The sequence below is a fragment of the Thunnus maccoyii genome, chromosome 14 (assembly GCF_910596095.1).
Source record: "Thunnus maccoyii chromosome 14, fThuMac1.1, whole genome shotgun sequence".
NCBI classification, from domain to species: domain Eukaryota; kingdom Metazoa; phylum Chordata; class Actinopteri; order Scombriformes; family Scombridae; genus Thunnus; species Thunnus maccoyii.
In genome coordinates this window covers 31,100,460-31,126,340 of record NC_056546.1, presented here as the reverse complement: position 1 = coordinate 31,126,340, position 25,881 = coordinate 31,100,460, and the positions used below count along the sequence as shown (strand labels likewise).

The 25,881-nt window shown below is 38.4% G+C and overlaps 1 protein-coding gene across 4 annotated transcripts in view; it reads right to left on the bottom strand.

The window, feature by feature from the left end:
- The window catches only part of piezo1 (piezo-type mechanosensitive ion channel component 1), a 172,031-nt gene that overhangs the window by 68,854 nt on the left and 77,296 nt on the right, over window positions 1–25,881 (bottom strand). For 3 of the 4 annotated variants that reach the window (XM_042433271.1, XM_042433273.1, XM_042433274.1), the window contains 14 exons: window positions 22,663–22,766; window positions 22,431–22,510; window positions 21,034–21,214; window positions 20,497–20,602; window positions 15,108–15,289; window positions 14,068–14,216; window positions 13,289–13,447; window positions 8,197–8,303; window positions 7,357–7,523; window positions 6,338–6,514; window positions 4,951–5,076; window positions 4,225–4,425; window positions 3,790–3,994; window positions 2,895–2,999 (listed from right to left, as the gene is read on the bottom strand). In XM_042433271.1, the coding sequence (XP_042289205.1) occupies window positions 2,895–2,999; window positions 3,790–3,994; window positions 4,225–4,425; window positions 4,951–5,076; window positions 6,338–6,514; window positions 7,357–7,523; window positions 8,197–8,303; window positions 13,289–13,447; window positions 14,068–14,216; window positions 15,108–15,289; window positions 20,497–20,602; window positions 21,034–21,214; window positions 22,431–22,510; window positions 22,663–22,766 (2,049 nt within the window). The remainder of the gene's footprint in view (window positions 1–2,894; window positions 3,000–3,789; window positions 3,995–4,224; window positions 4,426–4,950; window positions 5,077–6,337; window positions 6,515–7,356; window positions 7,524–8,196; window positions 8,304–13,288; window positions 13,448–14,067; window positions 14,217–15,107; window positions 15,290–20,496; window positions 20,603–21,033; window positions 21,215–22,430; window positions 22,511–22,662; window positions 22,767–25,881) is intronic. The other variant, XM_042433272.1, reaches the window with a different exon arrangement.

The following is a 25,881-nucleotide window of genomic DNA, read 5'->3' as shown; positions in this document are numbered from 1 at the left end:
TGACATAAAGTGTCTTAGTAAGGTGTCGGGCCACCACATGCTGCCAGAACAGCTTCAATACACTTTGGCATTGATTTTACAGTCTCTGAACTCTTTTGGAGGGATGAACACCATTCTTCAAAAAGATATTTCCTCATTTGGTGTTTTGATGATGTTGGTGGAAAGCGCTGTCTAAAACCTCAGTCCAAAATCTGCCATAGGTGTTCAATTGGGTTGAGATCTGGTGACTGTGAAGGTCATACCATATGATTCACGTCATTTTCATACTCATCAAACCATTCAGTGACCCCGCATGCCCTATGGATAGGGGCATTGTCATCCTGGAAGAGACCACTCCCATCAGGATAGAAATGTTTCATTATAGGATAAAGGTGATGACTCAGAACAACTTTGTATTGATTTGCAGTGACCCTTCCCTCTAAGGGGACAAGTGGACCCAAACCATGCCAAAAAATGCCCCCCACATCACACCCCTTCTTTAATTTGTCACCTGTCTGTATACATGAAAGCACATTTACACACACATTCTTTCTGTAGCTGACACACAAAGATCACAGCTTAATCTTTACTGAAAATGTTTAGGTAACATTTTGAACAACAAGACACAAACATATGATTTTACTTAAAAGTACAAGTTTTTGCCTTTGTTAAATTGATGGCATTAATAAAGTTCAAATTATTTTTAATTTTATAATTAATTTGTTTGATTTTGTGTAATTTTTATATCAGTATATAATGGCAGCACTATTTACCCCATCCTTATGCTCATTTTACCCCTACCTTGGGGTAAGTTGTGCCATTGGACTAACTTTTTTGATGGCTCATTGTTCTTAAACCATAATAATTAGATAACTTCTTTTAATTTCCATGGGTACACAACAACCTGAGGTATATGTAGTAACTATTATTTGAAACAAATATACTTTCATTTTGCAGTAAAATCATCATATGTAAAAAATGGCTCATGTTGCCCTGTTTTCCCCTAGACTGTAAATGCAAGATGGCAACAGCCAAAATACCAAATTTGAGGCTTCAAAATGCAAGTCCAAAAACCAATGGGTGACATCACAGTGACCGTTATTTCGATATGTCCATTAATTCTATACAGTGGGTTTAACCTGAGATGCAGACAGCACAGATTCTTACCAAACTGCCTACATGTAGGCTCTACAGTGAAAGGCCACAGAGCTCGAATGACCCTAGAGAGGGCACAGAACCAGGTACTGAATGAGAGAGTGAGACAGGCCCATTTCACCTTTGAGGCTTTTAATACAGAAGCTAATGGCTTGCTCCAAAAATTGACCAAAGACCAAAACATCACCAACCTACCAGCCGATAAAGGAAGGTGCACAGGTCGTCACACAATGGACTACCATGCCAGGATCACCACACTATTCAGTGACACTAATATATATGAAACACTGAGGCAGGATCCTACCAGTGGATACAAGAAAAAGGTCGTAAAATGTTTACAACAGCTACAGAAGGAGAAAACAAGCAATATTCTGAGCTCTGGAATGCTGGAGGCGTGTCAGCTGAAGGCTCTCTTCATCTTCTGAACCTTTGAACTTAACAACGCTCATGCTCCTGCTTCTATATAATTTGAAATAGACCTTGTTTGTATGTTTAAAGCCATATTCAGACCAAATCAAGCAGTGAAGCGAAAACCGCGAAAGCAAAAGCCAGTCCTCGGTGCCACACTGGACTGCGGTCAGAAAGTTGATGCAGAGTCAACTTTTGGAGAAATGCAACCCGATGTTACTACGGCTGAAGGCTGCGGTGGCCAATCACAGCCGGAGATCAGACTGATCAGAGCTGTAAACTGTGCCATGAGGGAGCACAAAGATGTCACTAGGTGGAGGAGAGGACATTTCTCTTTGTTTGATAAAGTTAAAAGTAAATTTAGACTTTGCTGTCTGCTTCCCGTCTCATTTTAAAAAAGACAAGAGAAAGAGAAAGAGAAAGAGAGAGCTGAGTGCACCAGCGAGATAGAGTGAGTGAGCTGGAAAGTGAATGAAGAGAGGGAGTACTGATAGCAAGAAAGCCGGTGAATCAGATCAATAAAACGTTATTTTCTAATTGTTTCGCAGAGGTTACGTTCTAGAGCACAAATAAACACGCCCACACCTCCGCTCAACCCTGCCGCACTACCTGATTTGGTCTGAATACGGCCTAAGACAAGCAACATGGATATTTCAAAAATAAAGTAACGCTCAGACCCATTGTTTAATTTGGTACCTCTTTTGTAGGTAAATGTGGAGTTATTTCAGTAAAATAACTTAAATGAGTGGTTAACAAGTGATCCATCACCAATCATCATTTTGTTTAATTGTCAATTTTTTTAATGAAGTTCGGTGTCAACGTTACTCGCTTCTTTGAAAAACGCCAACAAAGGTGCTGGAACCGCAGCCGCAGGAGTACATCTGTAGTGACAGTGAAGGCATCGGAGTAGCTTCCTCAACACAGCCCAAGACAGTGAGGGTGAGACTGGACAGAGGCAGAGAGGGCAGCTACACAGGCTTGGCTCCTGCAGCAGTGCTGATCACAGTCTTTTCACATTTTTTCAGCAATTATTTTCTAACATGTATAATGTGTTTTAAAAGAAATCTATGATTTTCCTTTACACAGACTTTAACAACTGTCGTTACAACAGCCAGGAACACTAACAAACCAAGTGGTATCTATAACTTTGATAACGACCCCACAGAAGTTAAACACCTGGACTCCCCAAAAGTCAGTTACAACTGAAGAAGCTCCTTGGATAAGAGGCAAAACATCTTCAAGTATCTTCAACCGAGTCCAGTTGTTCTCGATTCAACCTTCTTGGATAATTGACACTGACAAAGACATACCAATGCACACACAGACCCAGAGACACATGCACACAAACTGACCTATGAGGTTTTTGGAGTTAGGCACAGTGTAGAAGTCAGGCAGATAGATCCATTTAATGAGAGCCGAGTTCATCAAAACTGGAGTGTTCCATCGCCATGGGTAGTCTATAGGACAACAGAGACAGGAAATACAGATAGGTACAGACAGGAAGGTAGACATAGGTATGGTATCCACATACTATTCAACAATGGTCTAATAGTAATATAATTTACAAGATGTACTTCTTTGCTACAATAGTTCACCTTCAGCAGAGTGCTATGTGATGCCATGTGGGCCATGTGGGGAATCAAAAGCTTGCTTTGTATAGCATTCAATGTATATGATATTTATTTTGGTTAAAATATCGAGATGTTCAACTGTTCACAATTTTGTTCAGCTTAACTAAATGATGGTGTAAACCATGGTCTCATTTAATATCTGGCCTTTGTTTTGTGACAACATAATCTCTGATCTTTCTCCTTATTATTGTTCTAATATTACTGTTTAGTAAAAATATAATAATTTCTTCTGACATGAGTGTGAGCAGTCTTTCTGCAGCCATGGCATCCACCATAATGCATCACAGGGAGTTCTGATGGTAAAATTGTTTGATTTTCATTGAGGACGTGAACCGCTATTTAAGACAAATTTCAGAAAGACACACTGTGGTTTTATTAATGCCATCACTGTGAAAGCTCTTCCTTTTTATTCAGTAAAATGTTACAGTATGTTACTGTACTGCTGTTTCAGCTTTGTATTCATTTCACAAATACTGGAAATTCATTCTAGGTAGGAGGTCAGAGCAAAGGATATGTATTTTGGGAGATTGTGGTTGTGTTGGAGCTTTAAAATATTTTTATCTATAAAAACATTCTATTGTCATCTAGTTGCACTTAACTTCATATCAGGACTCACCTATACAGAGAGCGGGTGGCATGCCCACACACAGTATATACTGGTAGATCATGAACATGGACAGGAAGAGACAATATTTGGGCCAGATCCTGGCAATAGCTGCTCGCCGCCGCCTCACCAAGATGGCTACCAACCAACAGCCGTGGATTATCACCAGGAAGTTCATCCGCTGGCCGATCACATTCACAGTCATCAGGAAACAAATCTTTTAAAAAGAGGGTAGGTTTTAGAAATAAAAATAGAAAAAATGTCATTTTAAAACTTTATGATCTTTTTTGCAGTCAAAACACTGATGTTGATGCAAAACAGTCTGCTAGACAAGCTCACTTTATTTTCTTATCTTATCAATCATATCTAAAATGATTACAATAAAAAGCTCAGTTCTCTTGTTCAGTGTTTCCTCCTTCATTTGATGAAGTGATCTTTCACAGCTACCTCTAATCCAAACTTGTAGAAAGTGTAGTTGAGCAGGTACTTGAAGCAGGATATTAAACCCTGGTCTAGTGTGTCCCTGGTGGCAGCAGGGAACAGAGCAGGGATGGTTGGAGGAGATCGTTGGAGCTGACGATAGTGGTGAGCCTGGTGTCGATACACTGTCGCCTCAAACACCAACAGCATCAGCACTATTAAATGGTTCTGCAAAAAAACATTCATTAATTCACACTCAGCATATAAAGGAAAAGAAAACTTTTAAGGGCTGGATATGGAATCTCAATACTTTACGTACTGACCGAACTGTGTCTGTAGCACAGGGTACTGAAATCTGTCAAGTACCAAAAGTTGGTGCAGACATCTTAAGGGTTGGTTCACCCAAATGACAAAACAAAATCTTTTATCACGTACCTCTAGTGGTATTCAGTCATGCAGATAGTTTTGGGTTTATTTATCTAGGTTTTGGAAAATAAAACAAATGGAAATTTCTGTCTCCATCACAATACAGTACAGCAACATCTCTCACCAGAAACAGTGGGGCGGAGGCCAAAATCTCAGAGATAATTATTTCGAAACTTGGAAAAAATAAAAGCAAAGCTATTTGTAGTTGGAGAACTGACCCCCTTAAAAAATGTTTTCCTTTATTAACCTAATACAGGAGTATCCTTATCGGAGTTAACTTGACTGTCTCCATCTTTTCACTAACTAGGAAACATATACTGAGTATACCTTGCTGTAACCCAGTACAGTGGCATCTTTCCTAATGCCAAACCATTTGGCTGGATCCACGGGGTCCTTATACAGAGAGGAGTTCATCATTTCCTCTGGTAACAGGTTGGTTTCATTTGTTATAGGCTGTGAAGAAAAGGAGAAAGATACAGATTCATAAGCTGGACAGTCAACACCTTATCACTCCAGCCCCAAAATGAAACCTGAGCACATTACTATTAAACTGTGTCAGGTTACTACAACAACTAGACCTGTACCAGATAGTCAGTGACATTAGAGAACCAAATGTGGATTACTCTGCCACTGAAAATAATCCCCAACAATTTCTTCCTGTTTCAGTAACATTTGCTAAAAACTATAATGTCCAGCTCTTTCAGGTAAATGACTTATCGTTTTTAAAAATGAAACTACTTAAAGCTTCCAGATTGTTTTTTCACATAAAAAATGAGAGAATTCAACTGATTCCCTCTCTTGTCCATCTGGCCTGTAGCTGTTCAGATATCTTGCTGTGGATCAAAAATATATGGACAGACCACGTATAAAGCATTTGTCAGGACCCCACTGCTAATGGGCAGAAAATATTTGTGAATCACTGCTCACATCTCTGAATTCATCAGTGACTCAAAAAGCTCTGGTCCTGCTCTGGTGAATGGGTTTCCCCAGTTGGAGAAACAAACAAACCTTTCAGAGCCTTGGTGAGCAGGACTACATTTTTTTGATATTATGAATATGAACATAGTTATTATTATGAAAATAGTTATGGTTAACAGTGTAGTCACCCATTTATATTACTGCTAATTACGGTATATATTATTCATTCATTTATTTATTTGTTCTGCTCATATCAATGCATAGTTCTAGAACAAGTTGTGATTCATTAACAAAATTCAATTCAATTTCCTTGTACAACATCCAACCCCTCCTCCTTTCCATGACTGGAAAGGAGCAGGGGTACTTAATACTGAAACACAATGCTTAAACAGACAACCAAAATAGCACAGCCAAATATAAAAACTTGCTGCAAAAACAGAAAGTATAAATGTGCTACAAAACTCAAGCAAATAAAGGGAAACACATCCACTATTTGATTATGTTTTTTGGTTTTGCAGCATTTTTCTGTATTTAGTTGTGTTTACAGCATTTGGTTGTGTTTCCTCTATTTGCAGCATGTTTCTGTATTTGGTTGTTTAAAAAAAGCTGCACACTTCTTGTCAAATTGGTGATGTTTTTGGTGACCAACAACTTAAAGGTTGTGATGTCTTGCTCTACTCCTGCTGTTTCTTCTGTTCCCTCATCCTGTTGGTATTAATGACTAACTGAAATATAATATTATGCCTGTTGTAACAGATATTATGATGCAGCATGTGTGAGTGTATGCATATCTTACCAGACTACAGTTACTGGAGTACTCAGCAGGGTTGACAACACTGAGCTGGTACAGCATCTTACACACTATGATAACACACACCCAGACAGTAGACAGACAGGAGGCCATGGGCCTGAAGCGACCATATGGCATTGCCAGAGACCACAACACCACCAGGACCAGGTTCATCACCGATGGCTGCAACAAACAGAACGGAACAGAACAAGATGAAGGCCATAATGCACCTTCACAAAATCAACATGTTTAATAGCTAAATTCAAGCATCACATATGTGTAGATCATTCAACTCTGTTGGTGAACACCAAAACATGCCATTCTGAACAAGGATGGGACACTGCTAGATACATGCTGTACCATTCATTTCAGTGAAAGTTGCATATTCAGCACATTCACCAAATACTGTTTTTCAGGCACCCACAGTTTTGTGCCTATAGCACGTGCACATTAGAATCCTTGTGTGGGTGATCCCTCTCAGACGTAAGGCTGGCTCATTGTTGGCGTTGTGAATGTTGGATGATGCCTCGTACAAACGTTTCTAGAGTTTTCTGGTCGGTCCACTAATAGTTGATTACAGTAGGTGAATGAGATGATCACATAGCTATTACACTAACTGCAAAAGTCAGTTAAAAAGAATAATCTTCCAACTTTTGTTTATTCAGGTTATTATCATAATCCATCATTGTGACAGACAAGGGTTGTAGAAATTCTTGTCAAAGTTGAACTTAACCATATTTATTTTCATCAGATTTTATTTTGCGTGTGTGTATGTGACCAACACATCAATGGTTTTAAAATTCTATAACTTAGTTAAAACTGATGGTTTTGCTCAATTTATCTAGGTTGAGAACAGTCTCACTCAGTATCACTCTCAATAAATCACCTTCAAGTTATAGCATAATTGACTGGGACAATACAAAGACTCAAAATACTGGCATCTGATTATTGTGCAGTGTTTAATTAATTCTTTGCCTCACTCCTTTCATACACACAACATACCAACCCATAAACCCTGGTTTTACCTCCTCAAGTGCAACCCACACGGAGAAGAAGGCCACCATCTTAAGGATGTGAAGTTCCAGAAGCCCCCAGAGAAACACTTGAACCTTGGTGAGAATGTCAGAGAACCTTCTGGACAGAACCAGTAACCTGTCCATCACCAGACCCCACTTACTGGGCATCAACTCGACTGAGAGAGGGAAAAGAAAGGATGAATTAACATAGAGAGTGGGAGGATGAGAGGTGGACGGGAGACACAAACAGAAATCATTTGAGAAGAGATCAGTCCAGGAGAGTTTATGAAACTTTTGCGACCTTGACTGGACTCGCATAGAAATATACAAGGCTAAAGACCAACATGGTCAGATGAATAGAAAATATTTTTCCAAGAATAAAACTCATGTAAGCTTCATTTCTTACTCAAAATACACATCAGCAACACTTCAGTGGAAGTCTCTGACCCACACCAACTCCATCTGTTACCAGATGTCATTGTTATTTATCAATTTTTTATCTTCCTCACCAAAGCTTCACCATTAGGTATTAAACTTCAGACATACAGACTGCCAGACATATAGCAGGTCTCTCAGATTTGGTGTAGATCGATAACTTAATAGAAATAGAAATAGAAGTGTATTTGTCATGAGACAGACAACGGAAGGTCATTTAAAACACCAGACACTTTAGTAACCACTGTCAGTGTGGCTTGGTGGATTAAAATGTGATTATATTCCCACTTCACATAATGTGTCAGTGAGTAGTTCGTAATCATAAATAATGTAACAATTACTGATATGTGTGTCAATAAGCAATAATTGTGAAAATGTGTCTTTAATATAAACTGCCAGTGTTGTTTTTTTTACCTTCATCCTCAGATTCATCATCTATGTTGGTCACCAGGTCTTCCTCTTCAAAGTTCACTCCCACATTACTAGAGCCAATCTGTTCGGTCTTCTCACTGTTTTTCCTCCTAGAGGCAGATTGTCTCATTAGTTCTTGCAAAAGGATAAATATAGAATTCCCAGGTAATACATGATGATGGGAAACACCATCACAAAAAGCAGGTGGGTGTGTATGGAGGATATTTTTGGTCATAATTATAATTAAAAGTCCAAACAGAAAATTGAAAGAGATAAAATTAAAAAAGATGATTATTTTACAACACTACCAGGAATAATCAGGCCATAATTAAACTTAAAAAGACAAAAGAAATTGAAAAATCAAATTTAAAACATACAACGATAATTTAAAATTTAAAGTGACAATGAAAAAAGTGAAATTTAAAATGCAAATCTTAAGTGGAAATGCTTAAACTGAAAGCTTACATTGTAAAGATGAAATTAAAAATGCCAATGGATATGAGAAAAGGGAAACATCAAATGTGAAACTCAAAATGGGAAATAGAAAAGCTTAAAAAAGGAAATACTTAAATTAAAAGGTTAAATAGAAAAAATAAATTCTTTTTTTGCATTTCTATTTGCATTTGCACTTGCACTCATACATTTTAAAATGTATCTTTTCCATTTTCCATTTGTCATTTTCCATTTTAAATTTAATCTTTTCCCTTTTCCATTAGGCATTTACCATTTGGCTTTTCAAGCTGTATGTAAAAGAGGAGGCGTGGCCCAAAGGCTAGAGGGAGGGTTTGAAACGGCTGGGGCACAGAGGCACCTTATGGCCAGCAGAGAGCACAGTGAGTTTGGCAGAGCAGTATGAGTCCAAACTAAAAGAGGAACTGACAGCTGCAGATGTGCATGTCTGATGGAAATGAGACATAGTTGTGTGGTTAGCATAATCGACCACTGTCTGGGTTTGAGACCTAGTGTGGGAACCCTCTGTTGCTTTAATAGTTAGTTGAAGAACACTTATTTTAACAATTTATCAGCCAAAAAGGAATATCTATTTCCACTTTTACTTGAATACAAATTTTGCTGCCTCAACAAATTAACATTCCTCCAAAGACAGCAGAACAAATGACTAACTCTACATAATCATAACTGAATTACTGTAATAGTAGTTAATAAAAACCTGTGGCTGTGTGTTGGCAGCCATATGAGCCATCATATTTTTCTTATTTCAGAAGCAGATCTGCCAAAGTAGAAGCAAATAACGTAAAGCACAACAAATGTGTACTGTTACTGTACAGTCATGTAAAGTCAGTTCATTCTCCAGCACCTGTCTCAGCAATGAGGCTAGCTCTGGCTTTGCCATTGCTAGCAGCCAATGTGGATGGCAGAGCACAGTGCGGTTCCTCTTCTAGTTCAGACTCATACCAAACTCACTGTGCTCTTTAGCAGTCAGCTCCCCCTGCTGTCCATAGGGTGCCTCTACACGCCAACCATTTCACACTCTCCCTCCAGCCTTTGGGCCATGCCTCCTCATTTACATACAGCTTGAAAACCCAAATGGCAATTGCCAAATGAAAAATGGAAAAAAATTAAATGTCGAATGCCAAATGTCAAATGCCAAAATTGCCAAAATGTCAAAATTTCTATTTAAGCTTTTACATTTCCCGTTTTGAGTTTCCATTTTGATGTTTCCCTTTTCTTATTTCCATTGCCATTTTCAATTTTATCTTTACAATTTAAGGTTTCAGTTTGAGCATTTCCATTTAAGCTTTTGCATTTTAAAATTAACTTTTTTCATTGTCACTTTACATTTTCCAATTATCATTTTACATGTCATTTGCTTTTTCAATATGCTTTTTCTTTTTTAGTCTAATTATGGCTTGATTATTCCTAGTACTGTAGTAAAATATTAATCTTTTTAGTCTTTTAAGTTACCTTTCAATTTTCTATTTGGGCTTTTAATTTTAATTATGACCAAAAATATCGTCAATAGATGTGGGATGGTAAGCTTATCTTGGACTATCAGCTACTTAAAAATAAAAATGTCAGCTGACATGCACTGATGGAGCTCAGCATTCATCTATAAGGGCTGTTTTATTACAAACAGTTCCACTGTATAAACGTGGAATCTGTGTATTAACAGCTGATCTGTGTAAAGGTGTAGCAGAATACTGAACATTAATTATCGGAAGATCCTGACCGATCAGGTGTTAATGAATTTACCGCTGCTGTGCCATGTGCATAAATGTGCACAGCCCCTTTCTCATTTTGGAGATGTACTTATCGTTTCAGCAGCTGTGTTATGCCACAGCCAGCTGCGGACAGCAAACAGAACATCAGTATTGATGTTACTGCGAAATCCTGGATACATTCAGTAACACCTGAACAACATTATTGTAAGACTGAGACATTAATCTAACACATTTCAAACCTGTCTTAGTCACATTAATAGCTATAGCCTATTTTGATGGACATTTCAGTAGATTATGTTATAGATGCAAAATACCAGAGCAGTAAAATAAGCAAAATAAGTGAAAGTTGGTTTGTGATTGTGGAGAACTCTGTGTAAATGGTAAATGGTACATAGGCTGTACTTGTATGGCACCTTTCTAGTCTTCCAACCACTCAAAGCGCTTTTACACTGTGAGACTGACTGGAGAAGCTGGGAATCGAGCCGCCAATCTTCCGATTAATGGATAACCCGCTCTACCTCCTAGAGCGGCTGTGTGCGTACCTCTGCTAATTGAAGACAGGCAATTTGAGGCTTTTGTGCTCTCTGCAATTTTCATTATGGACCAATCTGTGTGCTGAAATGTTAAGAAAAGCCTGAAACACTGGAAACCACTGCACTCACTCACTCAGCTGCAAAACTTTATGAACGTGTTTGCGGTGGCATATCATTAGGGCAAAATCTTTTGTGAATAGAACCTTAAAACAGGGCAGATTGCTGGTGCAAATGCTATGCAATTCATTCTTTGTGGATTTGGGAAGACCAATGTAATGTGGAGGTAATTTCTGTACATCCTGCACTCCATTGTGCTTATATTATGTCAATTTGTTGTAATAAAATGAAAATTAGCTTTAATGTTTTTAGGGAAACATCATCAAGTATTTTTGGGTTCATTCACTTGCTTCATATTTTTTGTTTTTTAATGACTTGGAGAGGCTGTGGCTGATCCCCAGCATAATCAGCTGGGAGACCCTGTTTTCTTGTAAGACACAGCAAAATAAAAAATACATTTTCCAAGTTTTAATCTTGTGTCTCTGTGTTAATCCTTCATTTGTCTGAAAACAATGTGACAGTGTTTTAATATCAAATCTCTCTCTTTTCTCTTCCTGTAAAATAATATGATTTTCATGACTCATTCTGAGCTCAGGGGCATATATATAAATTGGTCCAAACAAATGGAATTTGGAGTGACTACATAAATCTCGCCCAAACTTAAACATCAGCTTGTGGGTTTAAGCAACTATGTGTTTTTATTTTAGTTTGGCAAAAACATTGTTTCCATTTCCAAAAAAATATTTGAGATCTATTTGTTAATTTCTCCCCTATCCTCCTCCTGATCTAAGAACACAGGTGAGGGAGGTGTGAGTAAAGATCAACAGTCCTCTATGCTATATATCTGCAGCTCCATATTGTACTGTATTTGCTGTGCCTATTTTTTAGCTACCCAATCAAATCTGACAGATGTGATAAATCCCTCTTGTGGCTAAACCCTGCCCACTAATTCCGTTTCACTCAGAAATATGTCATTACAGAAGATAAAGACACTCCAACTTCCATTTCACTGTGACTTCAAACAACACTGTTCACCTGCAATATATAATATAAAAGCTTTTTCATGTGATGTGTAGTAGGAGTGTGGAGGTCTGTATTGAGGGGTGGGAGTAATGATTACATTTACGTTTTTTGCGGTAACCAAGGTTTTTTTTTGTACTTTTTTATTATTTGCAATAATTTTACTTTCACTTAAGTATTTCTTAAGTATTGTACTTAACTAAATTTCAAGTCTCATTAGTCAAATTGGAGTAATGTGTCACAAGAAAAAGACATGATAAACAATGTGAGAATTTTCTGAGTGTAAAGCGTATACTACAAGCATGATTTGTGACATCATAACTATTTTGGAGCCAATCATGGTCCAGTACGTAACATACATAAGTGTGATGTGGAAACTTGAAGCCTCCAGTGCACATACATTTTCTGTTATTTATATACTGTGATGATGTCGGATGTTAAATAAAACGTGAGGGTAATATATGTAGAAATGCTCCCTGCAAGTCAAAAGCCAGGGCTTCAACTTGCCCTAAACGCTTTGTTTACAACGTTTTTTGCATCATCAGCTTGTTGTGCATGTCCATAAATAGATGTATTGAAATCCTATACTTTGGAGCCACACAAAGTCTCCCGAGACACAGCTTCTGGAAGCTGGCCACTCAGAACAGAGTGGGCTCCTCAGGAGGGGGTCCTTAAAGAGAGAGTGAACTGAGGGACTGCGTAAAGGGTAAATATGAGTTAAATAAGGGGGGTTTTTGTTTTTGTTTTTTTTTGTTTTTTTTACTGTAAATCATGTATAGATATTCCAGTAGAGCCCCAAATTAAAAAATATAGACCTGGAAATGTGCAGAATATGTCCCCTTTAAGGATTTTATCAAAGTGATTGATTTTTTTTGTCAACAAACAAACAAACAAAGAAAAAGTGTCAGATAAAAATTATTATTTCTAGCAGAGTTTTTTCATCTGGAGGGGTTCTTTAATAATGACCTGCTGTGGCGTCCACAGCCCTTTTTATATATTGTTGGTCTTTTTTGTGTAATTGTCTGAGTTTTGTCCTCTCTTCTGGTTAATCTAGTAAGGCTACACTGAGTTGGGTTGATTATCAGTTTACAGAAAAGGACTTACATGCTAATGCACTTTCTATTGTAGCCTACAGGTGCTGTTTAATTTATTATGTTTATTTTATTGTATAATATTATCATCATGACATAACATTTTTCCTTTACCTCCCTCCCTCCCCCAAACACAGTAACATTTACCCAGAGTACATTTTAGCTGACCTACTTTTTTACTCTTATCTAACTATATTCTACACAATGTTGTTACCTGTGTATAGGTGTAACATGCTCCAGGTCAGTGATTTTCATGAAGGGTTTGTGGAAGTAGTGCAGCTGCAGAATACAGGCCAGCAGGAAGAAGCCAGGGATCAGAATACTACTGAAGAGCTCGGACAAGGCAAATGTCTCTAGACCAATTGCTGCCAGCCTAAGGATGACAGGGGAGCATGATTAGACTTTCATTATATCAGCTTTATACTTATATGTTGCATATTCCTAAATTAACGTGTTTAATTACCACCTGGGGGGCACATAGGGACTCAACAGTTTACTTTTGCCTTGAGTCCCAGGTTAATCCAGCTGTGCAGTTGACCCATGGATAGTTTTTTCTCACCAGTGAGTGCTACTGAGCTACAGTAGTGCTGTAGATGCAGTTTAATACACTTTGAGCACGTATTAAGAACTATGTGTATATGTTTAAGTATAGCCATCTAAAGCCAAAAGTGGCTCCAGTATAAACAGAATATACACTGAGGTGCTGGATTACATTACATTACATTGTACAGGTGTACTTAATAAACTGGTAACTCAGTGTATTTAACACCATTTTCTATCAGTGACCCTGTATCTAAAGCCCTAATTACCCCCATTTCCTAAAATAGGGTTTTTTTAGTGTTTACTTGATATATAAATCACAAACTACAAATGAATGCTAATAATGACAACAGAACCAACCTACAGCTGAAAGAGAAAGAAACAGAGATAGAGAAGTATCAGTGATTTAGAGAAAGGCACTTGACAATCTCAAGCTCTTGTAAAAGAACATACTGTTGTTCTGTGAAACCAGTGAAGTTTCTCCAGTATCCAGGGAAGTCTTCAAACTGATAAGTGTAGATGGAGATCAACACCAGCATGGTGTAGGCCACAACAAGCCACCAAAAGAGCTTCAACAGACGCCTCCACAGAGGGTAGTACACCTGGGAAATAAGACAGTCACTCATTACAAGAGATTTTTCGAATTAACATTTAATATGAGTTATGTTCAGTAGGTATAATGTATAGATAACTACAACACTACAAGAGAATGTAAAGCAAATTTGTCACAACCCAAATACCAAGTAACACAAAAAAATGGCATGAGATAAGATGTCTATATATTTGACCCTTCTTTAAAAATGAACACTGAGGGTCCGACTTTCATGTTGGTGCAGAGTGCAGAAGTATTTCCTTGACTGTACTGGTTTCGGATCTGACTTGCCTTGCATGGTAGAGAGTGTGATGCCATTTCAGCAGTGTACTTCAATCTGGGTATTAAGAAAGAGTGTGACTTGCACAGTCCGCCAGCTTAAAGCAGGTTGAAAGCTCGCACACTTGTTTTCCATAATACTTTTATTATTAATTATTTGGAGAAGGCACAGCCATATTAAAATAACATAAACTCCTTTATTCATGCTTTGCTCATCTTTTCAGTTAAATTTTATGTTCTTTAACCAGCTGACATGTGATCACACAGAAGAATTACAGTTTCATTCTGATTATGGCACTAATGCAAGACTGAATAAAGATTAATTAGCGATTCTTCCAGGCATCTGTCATCCACAACAGCAGGCATCCTATACTGACAGCCTTTCCTTTACTCTGATGACTCTCTTTACAGAGATCTGCAGTCTCTATTGGAATTATGTTGTGCATTGTCAAGACCAATTATGCACGTACTAGACTGTTGCAAGATAACCACAAAAATCTCAGTGATTATGTGCACATAAAACATGTTAGGGCGGGGCACACTATGATCTGCACCATGCCACAGACTCTACAAAAGTAGAGCCCTGAGAACCTGAATCAGTGGTTCGTAGCCATGTTCCTACCTGATAGAGACAGAGGCAGAGCAAGAACAGCAGCATGTAGATGATCTTGTATCCAACAAGTTTTCCAGCAAAGGAAACCATGATGAACATCCCTCCACACACGTAGATCCAGTATTTGGCATAACAGCTCATCACCATGCCTCCCAGAACCTTCAGCACTGATTCATTACCAGCCCCCTCTTCTGACAAGGAAAGGTTGGAGAGGGAGGAGAAAAGAGGGATTGGATAGTGACAGTACAATGGAAAAGAAAAAGTCACCAAGAAGATACTCTATATGATAGAAAGGACTGTTAAACAGAGACAGACAAACGTGTCATCCACTGAAGACCAGTATTCAAAAGATTTCATTTGTCACTTGTAGAACGTGTTTGTGTACAAAGCTGGCAGTTTCACCTGATGGTGGAGTTTTAAAAATTGAAAGGGTTAATCCTCTGGGGAGGATATTCAGTTTTTAGACAATGAAAAGAACACTAGTGCCAGAACATGGTCTCAGGAGGCCAACGTTCACCCCAAAGGAAACCATGACCTGCTGAAGGAGTTCAGATTGTTGTCTACGAGAATTTTAATTCAGGTGGAATTCAAGTTTTGCTTAGAAACCTGAATACTAAATACTGATGATATTCAATTCTATTTTAAAGGTCCAGTGTGTAATATGTGTGGTATTTAGCAGCCTCTAACAGTGAGGTTCTAGATTGAAACACTCCGCCACTCACCCCTCCCCTCCCTAAGACTTTGGAGAGATTCCAGAAGCTACGGTGGCCTTCAAGGACAAGAAGCTATTTGCTGAAGTCCACGACAACTTCGAGCATTTTAACAAGTCAAGTGATGAGGTGAAGATGTTACTTAATTATTTAGTCTATAATACTATAGGTTATAGCTCACAAGTAAGATAGCAGTTATGAGTGTTTTACTGTTTTGGTAATACAAGCTAACATAAGCAACGTCATGCTAAACAAAACTTACATTATTTTATTCTAATGTTAGGCATTATTGATAGCGAGATAGCGTTGGCAGGATAACGTTACATATTTTATTATCCGTTTGCAGAGTCAAGTACTGGAGGTTAGAGGAGGAGGAAGAGGGCGAGAAAGAGGACGAGTTAGCGGTTCTGCTGCAGGCAGGGCCAGGCGAGGGAGGAGAGCAAACACCGGCACCGGGGAAGCAGAGCAAGAGGCTGGAAACCCTCCAAAGGGACCGAAGCAACTGAGGTTTGTGACGTTATTTATACAATTATTTTATCATATTCCTACCCGTTCTGCACAATATTAAAAATGCCAGTACAACACAAAGTGGTATGTACATAGCAGCTCTGTGCTTTACATTACTGTAGTCTGTATAGTTTGATGTGTTATCAGTGTAATGTGAGTCAGTAGCCCCTTTTACACAGTCCGTTCAAGGCGGGAATACTGCTCCTGTAATCCGCCTCGCTGTTCTGTTTAGCCCGTATTCAGACCAAATCAGGCGACACAGCACACAGCTGCAGGGTTGAAGAGGTGTGTGGGTGTGTGCTTTAGAAACTAACCGCTGTGAAACAATCAGAAAATAACGTTTATCGATCTGGTTCACCAGTTTCCCCACTAACGTTACTAGCGCTCCCTCTCTTCATTCACCCTGTAGCTCACTCAACCACAGCTGCTCTCTCTCTCTCTTTCTCTCGTCTTTTTAAAATGAGTCAGGAAGCCGACAGAAAAGTCTAACTTTACTTTTAACTTTACCAAACGAAGAGAAATGTCCTCTCCTTGGATCCTTTTTATGGCTATAATGCGGGTTCTCTGTATAAAAGAGGCTACTGAAAACATCAGCAACACTACTGAATGATTATATAAATACTATATAGGAATAGTATTGAGCAGCAATATTTTGACTTTTTTTAAAAATCATGTTATTGTTGTAGACATGTTTGGGAACACTGGACAGCCTACAATCCATATTCTGCACTACCATTACAATATTTCCAACATATTATGAAACTTATAACCTATAAAGCCTTATCTGTGTTTTTCCTGTGTTTTATTTTTTTCAGAAACTTCTTGAAGAGATGACCTTGGAGGAGCACAGGCAGCTCACCAGTGAACTGCTTCAGAGGCAGCCAGGGTTCATTTTTGATGCTTTGATGATGCATCAGTGCAGGCATGGTGTCCCACCGTTTACTGGAGTGCCAGGGGTACCATAGTGTACTTGTAGTAACTGTACAGACATGCCTACGAACCAGGAGAGGAAATGCTGTGGCCAGTACCCTGCAGATTGTGTAATAATAATACCGCACTTCTCCCAGTACTGTCTTGAAAATGCTTTTTATGCATTCACAGGTGGTACTGGGAGGACATTATGGTATTTGGCCAAACCAGGAAGCCTGGGGATGACAACCAGGAGTACCGTTATGCTGCCTATAGACATTTCATCTATTGACAGCATGGCTCTTTAGGCCAGGGAAACCAACTTGTCATCCCCAGTTGCTGTGTTTGGAGGATCAGGGACAAGTTCCCTGGTCCTCCAAAGACATCACACTGGTTTCACACCTGGCCTCTGAGTTTCCCTCCAGGTCCTCTAGAACGTCCACACAGTATCTCAGGTACTCACACACCTGCCTGTTCATCATCAAGGCATCAAATCATCTCATATTTATTTGTTACATTTCTGATATTTTATTTATTTTATACTTGTTCTATACATTTTCTATATTTATATGTTTTCTGAATAATTATTAAACTTTTTGTTTATATATATTCATATTTGTTCAACTTAAATGTGCAAGTTTGCCAAATAAAAGATATTCATCAGATGTGCTGTGATAATTGCAATGATAAACATAATATATACTTATACAATGACAGTATTTCCCTGCAGTCAGTATATTGTCATTACCACTTCCACCATTAATTTATATTGTCATTATTTATATTTAGAAAGCAACATAAAACAGTAGTGAAGTTGGAATACCACTGATCCTCAGAACAGGGCACTGTAGTACATGTTATGGATTAATTTTCATTGCCACTTCAGGTTATGTTAACTGTAATTCACTAGTTTGAACCACAAAACAAAAATATAAAAAACAACACTAAGAATAATGACATTTGTAATAAAAATATCTTTTATTTAACAGAAACATTTTTGGACATCCTTTTCAATCTGGACAATCAAAGCATAACATAAACATGCAGCTTTTACTGTTCAGACAAACATGTTGACAGCTTATTCTGTGTTCTTCAGAGAGAGATAAAGACAGAATAATCTATCAAATCATTAGTCTATTTGAACAATAAAAGCAGTAGCTGACAAGGGTCAGACCAAAACCACACCAAAGGTATTCAATTTACTGCTCTGGCTCAAGATGCTCTCATGGCAGGAACAACACCCATGATTCACTGGCACTGCTGTTCCTCATCTGCTCTAGGAGCTGTGTGTAGAGCAGCAGCTGCATGGAAAACTGTTTCTGTGTAAGACAGTACCATTACACATAGAGATAATTTACTATTTCATACATTTTATACAGTTGTACATGTGAAAATAGTGTTATTTAACCAAGAGTAGGACTTACAGGGTAAGTTAATATGCTACATAGGCAAACAAATGTGTATCACTTACCTAGACCTCTCCTGACTTGGTCTGCAATACTTCTGAATATGGCGGGTGTGAATGTCACATGGTGAAATGGTGAATAATGCCAACCCATAGTGCCTGAGAAAAATAAAAAAGCACAAATGAATTAACTTACTTTTATCTATCTATCTATCTATCTATCTATCTATCTATCTATCTATCTATCTATCTATCTATCTATCTATCTATCTATCTATCCATTTATCTAATGTGCTCACCAGAAACTGTTCAAACTTATTCCATGCAGATTTTCATCCCAACAACAGACTAGATCAGATTATTTAATTGATTAACACACTTTCAGTCAGAGACAAGTAGCTATTCAGTGACCTCTCTCATAGCTGGAGAAACAACAGCAACATCAAGAAAATAAGTACTACATGACACAGTCACAAACCCTTGTAATACACTATGTTACGTCCTAAGATGCTGGGAGCCTTGGCTGGCCTGGATAAACATACCAAAATAAATAACAGAAAAATTCCACTTCTGACTGATAAATGTAAAATAAAACTCTGGTAGCAATTACATGTTTTTCAACATTGAAACAGGGAAAACATCACTTGTGTTGGACTATAAGCTAACTTTGCCCCCCAATGTGTACATGTGCTCCTAAATGACAAATTAGGAGCAAACACTGAAATCATGGAGCACTGTGAAAAATATAAATTTAAATTCACAGGATGTATTAACTCGGTGATGAGAAGACTTCTCCTCAGTTTATCTTTCACACTAACTCATTACTCTGACTTAATGTCTTTAGCACATCACCAGCGCTAAATATCTTAGTTATCAATCAATGTGTTGTCTCACTGCCACAGAAAATGAATAAATCGTTGGGTTATCAGCACGATGTTGCCTCCCTGTTGTCTCTTATCAGACCACCAGCTCTGTGAGAGGCACAAACTGAGGCTAAAGTGTGCTAATATTTAACATTACGTGGCGACGTTTCTTTTCAGGGAAACTAATGTACTGCTAATAAACATTGTACATCATCTAGGTTTTGAACCATTACCAGCTGGGCAAAATAAATACACATTACACTCTTACCTGTCCAGCAGTAAACAGGAAAATTCGGCGTCAGTCTGCAAACATTTCTCTCATCAGGGATTTCCATCTGAGTTTATCCTTGTTTTATGCCGTTGCTTGTCCCGATTTAGTTTAGCTTCTTCCTGTTTTCGTTTCTTTGACGACGACAATTCACGCTCCTGTGATTTTCTAAATAAGTATGATCCTCCATTTATCAGATTTTGGTTTCAAAAACTTCTCACAATACAAAATGTTTGGTCCGTTCTTCTTCTTCGTTTTAAAACCGGTGCATTTCCGGTAGTCGCCCACTGTATCTAAAACGCGTAAGGCCCTCACTGGAGCCAGTGTTAGGTTTGTCCGCTGTAGAAACATGGCAATGCAATATGGCGGCCACCGTGGAGGGGGACCCGCCCCCATGTAGATATAAAGGGCTTATTTCTAAGGTAACAAAAACACAACAATTATTATTTTCAGCTGATTAGACACTAATTAAGATATACTTATAAATAATCTATTCAATTTTTACCAAGTCTGTTCTTTTAGATGTTACTAAAGACTACACACTGGACCTTTAATTTATACTCATTATACTTCTGGAAGAAATCTTAAAGAATCAGTTCACCCAAATTAAAAAAAAATAGGGTTGAAACAGTGTGTGTATGTGTGTGTTTGTGTGTGTGTGTGTGTGTGTGTGTGTGTGTGTGTGTGTGTGTGCGTGTGTGTGTGTGTGTGTGTGCGTGTGTAGCTATAAACTGACCTCCTGTTGTGACTTCCTGTAGTTGTATGGTCATTTTCCTTTTCCTGCTAAAGTTTTCCTTCACTGACTGACGTACCAACAGCCAGAAGGTTAAAGTGAACAGAAGCTGGAGAGAGAGACACAGAAAAACAGGGAGATCAAGAACTCAATCCATTTGGTTTCTGAAAAGCTGAGGAAAACATCTCTAACCAGCAAAATGACCCATCCTTTTACTCTGCTGTTAAAATCAGTAGAACATCTGAGGGTCTATTTATTAAACCTTCTAAAAATTACCAGGGGAAACAAAACTTTGCATTACTGTAACTGCATTTAAATGAGCTGCAACAATATAAAACCTGCTGGACGGAATATGACTGTGATACTGTAGAGAGATGAACCCTACTATATAAACGTCATGGACAAGCTCGAGCTTCCAACAGCCAGGAATCAGTGAGGAATTGTTATATTTACCGATAAGTATGATACAGAATATCATAATGGGTCATAAGTTTAAATTCATCATCATAAAGTCACCTAGTATCTATCATCTCATCTTACCATAGCTCCCAGTCTTAGGCAGGGGTACTGGGCTCTGTCTAGTCCTAGCTGTCTGAGGCTCATGGTTCCCACAGTGGTGGGAAGTTCAGGCTCAAGCTCCATGGCCCAGACGTACTGCAGACAACACAGAGCCAGGCCGTACAACAGGATGAATGGTGAGCACAGTGTGGCTGCATGCCGTCTGCAAAGAGAGACAGCTAAGTGAACACAGGTCTAAATCTTGAAACAACACATCAGTGTGGGTTCAGTCAGTCAAGCCTGTGAAATCTAGTTAACGTCTTTTTAACTTAAAATGTGTATTTGTTTAGTTCATTCAGTTCCATACAATAGAGGCGAGACACTGACATAACACAGCATCTGTTACTTTTATTACTTTTGAGTTACTTTTGCGTCTTTATCATGCAATCAATCAATAGGCTTGCGATCAAAAACTAAATTTGAGAGTAAAATTAACAACACTTTTTGCTTTTATTAAAATAAATTTGTAATTCAAATGCAAATCAAAAACTTTTCTTTGCAAATCCAAAAGTTTTTTTTGCAAACCCAAACATTTTGTTTGTGAATCCAAAAGTTTTGTTTGCAAATCCAAAAGTTTTGTTCATGAGTCCAAAAGTTTTATTTGCTGTTGAGCTGAATTTCATGGGTGGGACCTACACTGAAAGATGTAAGACTCTATTGGCCAGTCTCGAAAGGAGTGACAGCTTGGTAACATCCATGTTAGTAAATAAGAGAGGGAGTTTTGAAGTCCATGGAGAAGACAGAGTGGGAGCGGAGACAGAAAAGCAATGCACAGGTACGTTTTTAATGGGTTATGGGCAAGTGACTAGCTAATTGAGCTAAGCTAACAGCTACAGGCTGACAAAACAATATGTATTTTTAACCCATTACAACATCACAGATTGCTAAACAAAAGCCATCCACATGCATCAGTACAAACATAACTCTGTCTTCTCCATTGACTTACTTACTGTGGATGTTGCCAAGCTGTCACTCCGTTCAAGACTGGCCAATAGAGATGTGACTTATATCTTTCAGCGTAGGTTCCGCCCATGAAATTCAGCTCAACAGCAAGCAAAACTTTTGGATTTGCAAACGAAACTTTTGGATTTGCAAACGAAACTTTTGGATTCGCATTTCAATCACAAATTTATTTTACTTGCAATAAAACATTTTTTGATAGCAATGTCAATAGTTTTGCTCTCAAATCTATTTTTTGATTGCAAACCTATTCTGTTTGATTGCAGACAAAAGTAACTCCATATGTCTGTAGTAATTAATTCATATATTCACGGAGCATCTATCAAAACTTTTCTCTATCAAAACTCACATTTAAAGATAATCAGGTTGTTTATCAGATTTCTGATTTGCTCTGTCACAGCTACAGGTGTAAACAGTACCTGGCACGCAGGATCCAAATGAGACAAGCCCACAGTAGCAGCACAAAGGTCAGCCAGCTGTGGTATGTGATGCTCCAGACCTGAGAAACAAGGAAACAGCACATAAGAACAGGAACAATCCCACTCTATAAGATGAATAATATGCTTGCTGTTTTGATATGCTGTTACTGTAGGTCATTTTGTGTCATTTTATAAATCTACAGTATAAATCATGGTTTATTCTAATAGTTACCATCATTGCTATAAGAGCACAGACATAGCTCTGTTGCATGACGACCTTTCCCAGCAGGAAAAACGGACTTTCACTCTGTTGGCCACTGGGAGTGTCACTAACACCTGCCAAAAATAACAACCATCTTAGTATACAGAACATTACATAGAATAATGAGAGGGACTGAGGGAGGCTACTGAGGGACATCATCAAGATATGATATGTTCTATATATCGTCAGAAGTCCTTTTGTCTCGATAAAATTGTCTTTAAATGATAATTCCAGTTTATTTTAGCTTGGCTCTTATTTTTTTTTATAGTTTTGGCCATCATTCCTATCCCTTATCACTTTGGCTAGAGTCTTCAAACAATGACATGCGTAGTCGTTGCCCTGGTTACCTGGTGGTTTGGAGAGAGAGCCCAGGAGGAATGGTTTGAACAGAAGTTATTAGCAGAGAAAGAAGTTTTAATTGATCTACAATTTTTCATAAAATTGTGTAAACTCTTTTCACTGTGTCAGTATCCAACACTGTTGATTCGCTGACAAGTTTAATGTGCACATAAGCACTGAGGTTTCTGTAGTTACTTTGCAACAGTCTGCTGCTGGTTGCACAAAATTTAACCAGATGATCTGACATTCGCAATTGCGCCTTTACAATGACATCATCACTCCAATTCAGTGGTGGAAAGTAACTAAGTACATTTACTTAAGTACTGTACTTATAGTACAATTTTGAGGTACTTGTGCTTTACTTGAGTATTTCCATTTGATGCTACTTTATACTTCCACTCTATTACATTTCAGAAGGAAATATTGTACTTTCTACTCCACTACTTTTATTTGACAGCTTTAGTTACTTTTCAGATGAAGATTTGACACATTGGATACTATAACACCCTTTTAAAATACAACATATTGTTAAGGATTAAACCAGTCTACTGCTTTTCTCTGAAGAACACTGGAATATAAAAGAAAGAATGCCACATAAGTGCCTGGCACAGTTTTTTAGTGGCCTGCCACCAATGCCATTGGGGCCGGACTTTTCCACTCCTTAGTGTGTATGACAGATTTCAGCACTTTTTTCTCATCAACGATAATACTGCTATCAGGGATTCTAGTATCATCCCTAAAAGCTAGATGTTCATTTTCAAAATTATGGTTATGAAAACATAAGTAAAAATGATTCAGTTCATTGGCCAGCACTCCATCAGGTTTGTCAGACAAAAGCTTTCCTCCCTTTCTTCTCCATCCCCACCATTGCAAAATGGGAGTTACTCTTGCCAAGTTCCTTCTCTACTTTGTCTTTACATTTCAGCTTAGCTTTCTTTATTTCCTTTTTCACATTTTAGCTGCCTCTGCTCATTGGGAGATCTTTTTTTGATTCAAAACATTTTTGACAGATCTAGTTATCCAGGGCTTGTTGTTAGGGAACACTGTACACAATTTATGAGGGATAACATTTTCTTCACAGAAGGTTATATAAGCAGTAACAGTCTCAGTCAATTCATCTAGGTTACTGCAGGCATCCTTATAAATGTCCCAATCAGTACAATCAAAACAACCCTGGAGGATCATAGTGGAATCCTCATTCCAAAAGGAAAACTTCCTTTCCTCAGTTATTCCCCTCTTGAGAGCCATTCTGTAAGTTGGAGAAAGGACAACAATATTATGATCAGAGGTACCAAGAGGTGCTTTAGAAATACACTTGTAAGCTCCTTTAATAGAGCCATAGCATAAGTCAAGGACCCTGTCGTACCTTGTCAGGCAAGAGACATATTGATGAAAGTTACATAGAGTCTTTTTTAATGTATAATGATTGAAGACACCCATGATCAGATTAGGTGCATCTGGGGCAATAGACTGCAGGCACTGTGCCAACTCCACTATAATCTCTGCTGCTGTATCTGCATTAGCATTAGGGTGTTTAAACAACAGATACAAATAGCTGTGAGAACTCACAAGGTAAATAAAAAAGGTCTGAGTAAAACAGAAAGCAGTTTAATGTCCTGATTGCAGATAGTCTCTCTGACCACAGCAATCTTACACCACCACTTGTTTATGTATAAGCACACCCCTCCACCCAGCACTTTACCAGTCTGTTGTGCATCATGGTCCAGGCGCACCAGAATTCAAAACCCCTTAATCTTCAGGTCCACATCCAAATTGTGTTCTTTCAGCCATGTTGCAGTGATAACAAGAATGCATTCCTGTACTCCGACAGGAATTTAACATTTGCTTACAGTTCGTCAGTATAATAGATGAGCTTCCTTCTTTTCCATGAGGCCTTCATTCTACTGATTTCAGAATGTCCCACATAATGTCTGTGAATTTCATCGGGAAAATCATCAAGTTGGTATAGTGGGTTAAGTCTTGCATATTGACATTGCAGGAAAAACTCTCAACTATATGCAATGCGCTGATTGTTTGCAATGCATTTCTTGTTTGCCACACTCATGCCCAACTCAGTCATATGGCCTATCCGATTTTGCAAAGCCATCAGAAAGACCAAGACGAATCGTAATCCACAGTTAGTGTTAACCATATTAATGATTAAGCATTGTTGTCCATTAAACTATTTGTATTAAGACAAAAACCAGCCAAAAAAAGCTAATATAGAAGAAAAAGACAGACTGCTGCTGCTGGTCACTACAGGTGCAGTGCCTGGAAGTGGAGATACAGGTGAGCTGGTGGAGATGTACATCAAGACATTGTATGTGCTTGCTGAACACTTTGAGTTCAGGGAAAAAAGAGATGAGCATATAAGAGATCCCTTTGTGGGCATAAAGGACAAAGAGCTCTCCCAGTGGTTCCAGCTTATGGCAAACTTAACGGTGGTTCAAGTCATCGAACAGGTGCACCAGGCAGAGGAGATAACAAAGCAGGTCAGTCTCCAGAACAACCAACCAGAAGCCCAGCTGGCTAATGTAAATGTTGTTTGATGATGTGAAGGCCAACAAAAGAAAAAAGGTGGGCAGTGACATGGAAGCAGCGACATGGAAGCAGCAGCCCTGCAACCAACAAAATGGAGGAATGTGGGAGATGCAGCAATAGCCAATAGGGATGCTCAAATTAACATATCATTTGACTATCCAATCAGGAATATAATTTCACTATCCAATCATGGAGCCAGGGGGACAAGCGTTTCTAGCAGTTTTTCCTTGCAGTCTGTCAAGGGGTAGATCGCTAGTGATGTGCAAAGCAGTTCTTTTCCATGTACTGAATCACTAGAAGCAGTTCATT